General features: G+C 44.7%; 1 protein-coding gene across 1 annotated transcript in view; it reads right to left on the bottom strand.

Annotated features, from left to right (window-relative positions):
* ciita (class II, major histocompatibility complex, transactivator) overlaps positions 1-10,125 on the bottom strand; it is a gene marked incomplete at its 5' end in the record, with an annotated part of 15,099 nt that extends 4,974 nt beyond the window's left edge. Inside the window, 17 exon segments of the mRNA XM_034538988.1 lie at positions 1-471; positions 633-850; positions 959-1,018; positions 1,110-1,223; positions 1,432-1,482; positions 2,078-2,281; positions 2,885-2,932; positions 3,104-3,169; positions 3,257-3,361; positions 3,872-3,943; positions 4,090-4,137; positions 4,863-4,925; positions 9,156-9,264; positions 9,266-9,583; positions 9,585-9,647; positions 9,650-9,698; positions 9,923-10,125. The exon segment at positions 1-471 is cut by the window's left edge and continues 896 nt beyond it. Of these exon segments, the coding sequence (XP_034394879.1) occupies positions 1-471; positions 633-850; positions 959-1,018; positions 1,110-1,223; positions 1,432-1,482; positions 2,078-2,281; positions 2,885-2,932; positions 3,104-3,169; positions 3,257-3,361; positions 3,872-3,943; positions 4,090-4,137; positions 4,863-4,925; positions 9,156-9,264; positions 9,266-9,583; positions 9,585-9,647; positions 9,650-9,698; positions 9,923-10,125 (2,262 nt within the window).
* Between the last annotated feature and the right edge of the window lie 615 nt (positions 10,126-10,740).

Genomic DNA, 10,740 nt, shown 5'->3' with positions numbered 1-10,740 from the left:
TGGTCGAGTGGAGAGCAGGAGAGTGCAGCCTGGAAGGAGGAGCCTCTGAAGGACGGCAGAATACAACTGTCTTACTGTGAAGGTCTGCGCTTTACTGTCTTTCTGCAACAACGTTATCAAGTCTTTTTCTTGAGTCTGGAGAAGAATTTCATACTCCCGCAACTCGTCAAACCCATCGAAAATGATGAGCACGCGCTTAGGGGCTGCGAGAATTTGAGCGTAGACTGCCTCTGGGTCCATGCAGGGAGGGGCAAAAGAGGAGAGGTTTAATAGGAGAGTCTGAAGGCTGTAGGCTGCTCCCGATAAAGAGAACGCTTTGCCGTGTAAAAAGAAGACAAAGTCAAACTGTGGGATGCAGTTTCTGGACCAGTCGAGACACAGTTTTCTGATCATGGTGGTTTTTCCAATGCCAGCGTTGCCGAGTAACAATATGTAGCATTTGGGTTTGTTTCCATTTGAGCCTTCGAATATCTGAGTGGAAAAAGAGAAACATATACTGTAGGTACAGGCGGGTTGCCGCCAGTGGTTTCAGCAATGTTCTTGCCCTGTTTGACTCGTCAAATAAACAAATCAGAATTCTTATACTTCAAACTATTCAACTATACTTGATCATTTTGAAGTGAAACTCCTACCTGCACGTGGCCCAATAAGCTTTTTTGCCGATCTGTATCTCCCGTAATGACCAGTTCCTTGTCTAGGGATTTGTTGGTGTTCTTTCCAGAGCGGAGAATCTCTCTCCGGCTCACTTGCACATCTACGTAATGAGCAGTCAGACTGAGGCCTGACTCCATGTCCTGGCAGGTTTGACTCACGTGTGCTTTGGCTTCCTGAATGTAGTCCTTTACAGCATCTGAAAAAGAAACAAAACTGAATTTTGAACCTGCTTCTCCAGGATTTGTACAATAATTTGTTTTTACATCAAAGAAGAAGAGAGGAATAAAAGTGTGTGGTAACGTACGTGGAATATCAAGGACAGTGGGAGACTGAGGAAGAGGTGATTCCTTACATGTGGAAATCTCTGTAATGCAAAGGGCCGAGGTATTTGTAACGTGGCAATGACTCAATACAACACACAAGGAGAAAGAAATCAGAGAGTAACGGGTTCTCACCACTGTTGGGGGAGAGGGGTAAAGCCCAAGGGGGAGACGTGGCTTTGCTGGCGGTGTCTGACAGAGATCCCAGTGGGGGGGAACTCATTTGGACTGGCGCTACTGCTCCGTTCACTACGAACACATGATCATTATTAAGAACCTGCATTCACACATACAGAAGTTAGCAGAGAGCGGTTTCCATGTTGCTGCCCAAGAGGCAGAGCTAAAACTGTACATGTGGAAACCATAACCTACATAACGCCGCCAGAAGGAGATACATGCACATAAAGGCAAAGGCCGAGTCACGAGGTCACCATAGAGTAAAGACTTGTTTACTCACTCGGGGAGAGGGGTGGCTCCTGCTGTTTGAAGGGTGGCGAAGCAGCAGGAACTACATTAGAAACAGGTGTTAGAGTGTATACTGTTGATATAGCATATGTGCAATGCATATACATACATGAAGGGGCAAGGCAAGTTCATTAGTTTAACCAATGTCATGTACTAAGTTCCTTACATAGTGCACAGAATACATGTATTAGTAAAAGACTAGCACAATACAACGTAAATGTAAATAATCAACATTTCTAAACTGATTTTTATATTTTTTTACAACAAATCTCAAATCTTTTGGGAGGTTTATCCCAGCAAATTGTGCATGCCAACAATAGGCAGATTGGTGTCGATTACTATGAGTGTCATTGTTCTTTTTTTATACAACCACGAGCAGTCACCAAAGTTAGACATCTTCCAATCCTTATGTAGGAAGGAGCGGGGACTTTAAACAACAGAGGGCCGAGAACTGAGCCCTGAGAGACTCCGCAGGCCACTAAATACATAAAGTTATCACTAAATACATAAAGTTATTAAAGACAGAGACACCATATTCAAAGTCTTTAAAGCCTCGTGCTTAATTGACTCAAATGTAGCACCATATCCATCCAATGGGGCGACAGCATTGCACGGATGTATGTGTATACTCTACTCACCTAATATGAAAGTAGGTGTAGCAGCTGTATTGGGGAATGGAAGTCTGATGGGATGAGAGAGCCTCACTGCCCGAACAACCTGATATGCCGGAGAATCTGGGATGGGGATAAACTGAATGGAGGGATGGAGATGAAGGACTCTTGGTGGAGTGGTGGAGAGGCCCGCCGTCTCTGCTGAACTCGTCTCTGACTCTGTGTCAGCGCCTGCAAAAGAAAAAACGTCCTTATCTCTCTCTGCCCGACAGCTTTCATTAACCTTGAGCGTATCGAAAAAACAGGGATTGGACAAAGGAAACCAGCTGATGGTTTAGGTTCCAAGGCCTGAAAACTAGATTGGATTTCTAAAAAAAGCACCAAAGTGAGAGTTCTTCTTCTAATTTATCGACCTGTCAAAATCAAACTTCCTGTTTCTTGATCTGCAATCCAATGGCATGAAGGAACCAAGTCAAGCACAGCCAACCGACATCCCTTTCACCCACCACTCTAAAGCTTTCTAATCGAGCCTCACGAGGTTTGCCTTGCTCGTGAAACGTCATTTTATTCATAGCAGTCTAATGTATGACGTTCAATCTGTATGCAGAAGCAGTTGAAGGACTATTAATGAGTTAAAAAGAGTATGCATGTATGGGATTCCTTCCTTCTTTCTTCTTTTTGCCAGAATATGTGGAATATTTCAGAAAATAAAAGAACATAAGGCCCTTGCTCTGTGTATTTCGTGGATGAGAGACAGTGGAAGAGTATATGGATGTTATTACTGTGTGTGTAAAACAATTGTACAATATCTATCTTTTCCTTTAAGACACTTACCGTGAGTGACAGACGACTCGGCCTGTGCCACTTTGGTTTTTGGTCGACCTGCAAGAGTCGAAGAACCAACATTACAACGAAGAACCAACACTTTCTAAAGGAACATATTCTAATAATCATGTTAGCATCGTAGCTATTTCTTTGTATAGTTTAAGATATCTTGCAGGTTATATTTAAATAAATATAACAGACAGAAACCGAACAGTCTGTGAAGGTCACCTGCTGCTCTCTGTCTCTTTGACCTTGATGGCGTGTTCTCATCAGTGCACCGCTGTGACCGGGGAACTGGGGAGGAGCAATATCCTAAAGTTAGGGTTCTCTATGACAAAGGAGGGATCAGCGGACGACGGTCAGCGGGTTTGGTTCTTCTACCTCTGGGTCTTTTTCTCCCATTATTGGTGTCTCCCGTTGCGTCGTCCTTCTGTTCCGGCCGGTGGCTCTCTGGGCCGGGCAGCTCGTCCGGCGCTGGAAGAGCACCTGACGTGTTTGAAAGAGGAAGTCAAAGAGTCGGCGATGCAGTTAACAGACAACAGTAACCAGAAAGGGCTGTTTCGCTCATGCATTTCAGTAGTGAACTGAGAAACAGGGGCAGTGAAGCGTGTCTCCATGGCAGACAGACGGTCAAACCTGCAACTGTGACTGCGAACGTCACCGTGGAAACAGCTTCTGAACCCTCGGTATAATTGGCGGTTTGAGGTCTCACGTTTCTAATTCGAGCTCATTCAAACCCAATATGTAGAAAACTGTTGAATTTATTACACATTGGCTGAAGGTAACAAAAAAAGCAAAAATGGCCACGTGGCATTGTTATTATAGCAAATAAGGAAATGTATTAATTATATGTCATATGGACTGTGACTTTCTATGATTAACACTTTGTATTATCTGATAAAAAAAGTTTTTTATTATTTGTCCTTTACTCACCGGTCTTGCACGTTGTGTTATCAGTTGTAAAATTAAGAATAAATGAAAAGAAGATCTCCTTACTGCAGGTGCTGAGTTCATCCTCACAAGTCAACCAGGTGTCATCAAAGAGCACATCTGTGTCCAGGTTAGGGACTGCGTAGAGGGAATCAGACAACGCATCATCTTTGTGTGTCGTACTTGAATATGTGCGTTCACGTGAGAGCCATGTGAGCCAACCTCAAGTGTGTTATTACATTCTGCACACTGCAAATGAACGGACGGGTTCAGTTGCAACTCACCCACAAACTTCCTCAGGTAATCATCATTCAGGTATTCAGATAAATCATCTAAAAACACAAATAATGAGCATTATTTATTTGCAGCAGTTTTGCTTTCATGTCTTTCGTTCAATATATTCAATTCATTTGGCCTGCGATTCTGTTTCTGGGGCTGCAGCATGTCTCCATTATACTGTTTTTGAGTTGTTGTGGACTGAAGCTGAACAATTCAGAGGGTTTAGGCTCCTAAACCAGGTCCGAATGACCAGGAGGAGCACCAAAAAGCCCCCAATGGAAGTCTAAGAACCAAGGGGATGGATGTGGTTACAGAGGTAGAGAACATTACCACTCAATGTTTCTTTAATATCCTCCTATTAGTACTGTAGGCTAATACAATCAAGATATTAAATGCCAGTAATGTTTAAATAACTCGTTCCCATTTAACCAACCAGCCCAGATCCTAGACCAGCTTTTTAAGGGCCCCTGTGGCTTTCCTTAATCTGGTTATGTTACATTATTTTTAATAATGAAGTTCTCCATCGCTGCAGGTAATGCAACAGTATCCTGGTGGTGGTCCTCGCGTAATAAATAACGTTAAACTCACTATATTTCCTTTAATGCTCCCTCAGTATATCATTTTTTTATTTTTTATTTACATTATTGGGATAAACACGGTCTGCTTCATATTTTGGATGAAATGGGGTGAAGGCGGTAGCTTTTCCGTGTCATCAGCGCGTTGATCCACGTTGAACCGGTCAACCCGTCTCCAGTCTAGACATTCAAACAATACTAACCTGGTAGATCTCCCAAGTCAGGACAGATGAACGGGTCCTGAGCCAATTCCTGCATCTTTACGCCTGACAAAACACACGAAACACATCAAATTAAATGAGGATATTGACGCCGTGTTAAACTGACGGCGGCCTCTTGATCCGTGTGCACCGATTGGCTCCTCGCGGACATCATCCGGTGAGGAGTCGGCACGTCAAACGCTTCGTTTGTTAAATGTTTCCACTTTAAGTGTCACAATTTCCTCATTTCTAAATCTCAGTCTTAACCCAATGCTGCCGTCTCTCCTAAAATACACAAAGGATGAGAAGCAAATAGAGATAAACGTAATGCTCTGAATCACAAACTATTTGCCGGGCAGCAAAAGAAAGAGCTTCAAATTACAAAAAAGAATTTCAAAACAGTCCCAAAACCTCATTGGGTCTGTCTCTATAATAATAATAATAATAAAAGTCCAGGTGAAATGGAATATTTATGAAAGTAATTCTAGAAGCAAACGGTCCCATCTGTTGTTCAGGTGGATGTTGTTTTCTTCTCTATATTTTGATGTGTGTGTGTCTGTGTGTTTCTTGTATTTATTTAGTTTTATTGTTTCTCTTGAAGTTTAAATTTGATGAACACAGACCCAGGATTCTTATGAATGGATTTGTTTGTTTGTTTAAATAATAGTGATACTCTTATTTATAATACCTCTCATAATATCAATTGATAATCATCTAAGAGTTGTTGACATTGCATAAAACTATGTGTAACATGTAGGAATGTCTGAGAGGCTGGCCCGGACTCGTCACACTACACACACACAGATAGACACATAGATCACCGTTATCGTATCCGCAAGCTTAACAATGCAAAAATGTACTGTTGAAGTATTTCCTTCCCTTCTTCCTCTCCTTCAGTTGATCTATGGCCAAGCCAACACGGTGCACGACTTTAGAAATGAAACATAGGGCCAGCGTTGTGACTGTTTGAAGCCCCCGAAGTGAAGATGTCCCGAGACAGCTACTGTACAAATATTTCAAATAATTACCAAACTGAATGAACTTTGACACTTTGGACAGGAGGCGAGACACGAAACGCTGCTGGCACCGACGAGCCGTTTAAAACGCTTATCTCGGTGACTCGTTGGGCTGATTCGGACGCAATAAATTAGTAAATCTTCTGATGACCCGGATCAGAAGGGTTGTAGGTCAAAACAACGGCGACTGCTGCCTGAAAGCACACAAAGGACGTTGGGAGTTTCCTATAATTGGCATTTTGGGGATCAGAGCCAGAAAAAGGGTCTTCTGATCTGATGCACGTCAGGTGGCGTTTGAGCGGTTAAACAAGCAGAAGGAGCACCTGGACCTTTCTCTCTGTTTTTGGGGTCACTTAACCTGTCGGACAGGTTTAGTGCCCTCCATCACTTTCCACTGGGTCGCCTTCTCTGGTCGGACCATCAAACTCGGGGCCCCTCTAGGCTCCACTTATGAATGCATATTGCATATTCACTTTTGAATAAAATACAACTTTTCAGATGAGCTATAGCCTTAGGATCCAGATGGCAGAGCCAGACTGACACATACAATGGCAGGTATGTTGTTTGATGACCTCTCTGGATATATTGTGGCAGCAGGTTGTGGTTAGAATTCCTGCCAGACACACAGACAACCAATAAATGAATCTCGACCACGTTGCAGATTGTCACATCGTATCCAAGTGTCTTAAAGATGGCGATAATACACCAGGTGCCATTTTAGTCGTTTTAAAAAAAAAAAAAAAAAAAAACGATAGCAGTGCCAACGTGATAACAGGCACAACAATAGCTATGAGGAACTTTAAATGCATCACCGGGCATGCTCTGTCACAGCATGCCCGTAGTATATTGCTTTCTTTTCATTCAACGGAAGTCCCCCTAAATTCCCTGCTTTCACCAACTGCCACTGCCAACCCCCCTCTCGTTCACTCATGCCCCAGTAGAGCCACTTTGCACATGCGTATCGGACTTTACTCCACTGGGAGGTTTAGAAGCGCAAACACAAAGCGCCATAGTTAAAGGATTCATATTATACGTATTATTATTAATTTTTTTTTAAGACAAAAAGATTATTTAAATCTCTGAATGCCGATTACCTAAATTAACGCATTAATCAAACAGTTTTCAATCTGCATTATTCATAAAGACAACTTAAAAATTACTACACAATGCGCCAACAATATTTGGCAACCCCCGACATCTTTCCCTGAGCATGCTTGCACTCTTTTGGATAAACATGCGGAGTCGGATGAGGGAGAAGTTACCTGCCTGCCCGGCCTCACTGGATGATGCTCATGTCCGCTGAACTCCCGCTGTGAAGCTGGTTTTTTTTAATCCTCCCTCCAGTGCAACGACCTCCCAGGTGCTGTGTGTGTGTGTGTGTGTGTGTGTGTGTGTGTGTTCTCCAAACGCAGCACACACCGTCTGATGCGCCCGAGTGACCTGGAGTCAGTGCGCACAATGCTCTTTTACTTTCACTTTGACTCCTTGGTGGGGATAGATGAGGAGGACCTGTTTGTATAGAAACCAGCTTGTTTCTATACAAACGGGTACAGAGTTGAACGTGCACACACACACCTCCTTTTCCCAAGTCCCTGTATCCTCTGGCTTCCAGTCATTTACTTTGACTTGATATAAAATCCATTCACAGACTTCCTCAGGACTGTCTTGTCCCCTCTCTCGTTGACCCCTGATTCCACCGTCATGTCCGTAAAATAACCTCCCATTGTATGTGAAGACAGCCTGCACCTGACTCAAAAGTCATGGAGCAGTTATTATACAAAAGGTAAGTCTCAGTTATCTATTACTAACACCAGTATTTTTGTTCTCATGTCACTTCCCCTCCTCATTTCCCTCTCGGTCTAAGGTCCTCTTCCTTAGACAAGAGTGTGAGCTCTGCACCAAACTGAGTGCAGACACATGTTTACGTTTTCTCTTGTTTCAGCCATCTTTGTATTGTTTCTGCTCCAAAATATTACAAGAATGAAAAGATGCTCTTTTAAAAAACAGTATTGACTCCCTACACGTAATCAATATTCACACCGTGACCGGTTCATGTAAACGACGAGTCTTGGCTACGGAATCGCCCGGTACCGGCTCTACCTGTTCCTCGTATGTGGCATCCAACCATTCATACCTGTTTGTCCACCTGGCGATAACTGTCAAAAACATTTGCGCGTTTTTGACAGTTGACCCCTGCACAGACACACAAACACACGGTCCATATTGGCAAATATGGCGCTCCATCCTTGAGGGAGAAATGCAAATGGTGGAGTTTGAGTCTTCATGATGGGAGTCGAGTCCGAGTACGTAGTCTTTCGTTCTTTCTCTGGAACAAAAACACAAAGTCTGCACATGGGCAAAGAAAGGAGAGACAACCTTATTCATTCAGCACATTTCATACGCAGTGACAACCCAACGTGCTTTACAGATTACGCAAGAAACACACGAGATGAGCGAGCAAACTAAATAAAACAAAATAGAAATCGATCAAAAGCAAAAACTGGTGGTCAGCATGATCTGAATCAATGCACCACAAAAATAAAATAACAACTGTTGACAGACGTGACAAAAGGTAACACCCATGTGCATGAAGGCAGCGAGCGCTCCGCCTTTTAATAAGGTAATATTACGCCATAAGCCAGACATTATTCAGGCAAGACATTGTTCTTCTCTGCTCTGTGTGTGCACTGAAAGCAGGTTTCCCAGGAACCCTCGGGTGCACGTTTACTTCCTCCATCTGAATCGTCCAATGGGATCCCAGCTCAAGCTCCAATTGTCCAATTGTCATTGCATGACACCGTCTGACACCGCCTGACACCGTCTGACACCGTCTGACACCGTCTGACACCGCCTGACACCGTCTGACACCGTCTGACACCGTCTGACACCGCCTGACACCGTCTGACACCGTCTGACACCGCCTGACACCGCCTGACACCGTCTGACACCGTCTGACACCGTCTGACGTTCCTAAACGGACGGCGTTGAAAAGCACACGCCCTCTTTTCCCGCAACAGTCAGCCTGGGTGTGAGTCACCTTAACCTCCAAATGTCATTTCCCTAAACAAATCTGCCATCTTGCGCAGGTGTCCTTGAGTGGAAAGTACCGAAGAGAAAGCAGAAAGCACCTGGAGAACGTTCTCTCAGCCCCCCCCCCCCCCGTGCAGCCATGACATCGAGGCTCTGAGAGCGTTCCTTTGACCCCCGGACACGTCATGTAAACGTTAAAAGACGTTGGTAGAAAAACAGAAAGCAATATGATGGTTGAGTGCCAACTTACCCCAATCCACCCTCCCCTCGGCATCTACGTCCTCCTGGGGGTCTTCATCGCTGCAACCGCAAGCGGTCCTGAAAATGTGTTCCGCGACGCCCACTGTCACGCTGCACTGTCACGCTGCGCTCTCGCGCGTCGGCGCGACCCCAATTCAAAAGAGTCGACCCCACGCCGTCGGCCGTCGAGGAACCGAGGCCTTCCGGCGCTCCTCCCGCATCCAGCGGGAAGCCCGCGAGATCCTCCCGCGCCCATTTGAAGTGGTCGGCGTACAAATCCAAAGTCCTGCAGGCGAGCTCCGTTTCCTCTGCCACATTCATCGTGTCTGCCGCTGCGCTTTCACTCGTTGCACAGCCGGGAGTCTTGACGAAGGAACCGAGGGCAGCGACATCCTCCCGAGCTGCCTCCTCTACCTGTTCTAACCACTCCTTCTCTTTTCTCCAAATTCCCCTTATCCACACTTTCATTATCACTTCTTGGCTTCCGCGTCGATTCAGCAAAATTCTCGATAGTTCTGCAATTTCCTGGTCTACTCTCGAGACCGCGTTGGGTCATGAACATGCTGTCGGCGTAGAGGAGAGAGGTTGTGTGTTCGTGCCACACTGGTTCCCCCCCCCCTCCCCCCTTGATTATTGCTGTGAAAAACTTGATGTTCATACAGTGGATGTTTTCCTGGTCTGGTCCCTGAGGTGTCGGATTCCTCCGCTGATCAGATCCCGGTCTACATCCCGCGGGTGCCATCCCCTCGGTTAGTGGGTGCAGACTTGAGCTCTTACTGTAGGTCTGAGAGAGGAATCCGCTCGTCCAGCAGACCGTCCAGCAGGGCCCGAATCTCGGTGGTAGAGGTCCAGGTCAGAGCCGGCAACACCCGTTCAGAACCTCCTAGGACTGGGCCTTGCAGACGGGATGTTGATGTCTTTAGACGGCTACTCGCAGAGATGATTGAGTTTGATGTTGATGCTGTTGTTGTTGTTTTTATTGTTGTTCAGGAGGCGTTCAAGGAGGTAGAGGCGTGTCGGAAGACTTGGTTCAGCTATTTCTTTTCGGAATGCAAGTGAGAGACTTTAATGTTCTGGAGACGCCGGGATTATTAGGAAGGGAGGTTGTGCTTCACAAGGAAGTTCAGTATCAGACTTCATACTAAAAAGATCCACAGATTGTCAAAAGAAAACAGGTATGATGGGTCATTTGACATTTTCTAAATGAAACCTCCCCCTCCATTCCATGTCGACCTGTCATGATTGAACACTTCCTCCAGGTGCTACATGACCTCAAGTGAGCTCATCACATGAGTTGAAGGTATATTTGTGTCTGCATTACACAAACAAAAAATAATGTTTTAAGAGCCAACTGTTTTTTTAGAGAATTTCTTTTTTATTTGCAGCCAACATTTCTAGTTTCATAAGAAAAACTAACAAATAATTTATTCTCAGTTTATATATTTTTTTACTTCTGCTCTCAAAACATTTTTTGTGCGTAATAAAGGCACAAATATATCTTCATACTGTATCTTCCTGCTTCTTGGACTCTCGGCTTGGAATCTTTTTGTTTATTAAATAATTTCTACTGCACCGGCCTGCCTGCTGTTGCATCT

This window comes from Cyclopterus lumpus, chromosome 8, assembly GCF_009769545.1.
Source record: "Cyclopterus lumpus isolate fCycLum1 chromosome 8, fCycLum1.pri, whole genome shotgun sequence".
Taxonomy (NCBI): Eukaryota; Metazoa; Chordata; class Actinopteri; order Perciformes; family Cyclopteridae; genus Cyclopterus; species Cyclopterus lumpus.
The sequence above is the reverse complement of the archived record's forward strand: the minus strand, read 5'-3'. Positions and strand labels throughout refer to the sequence as shown.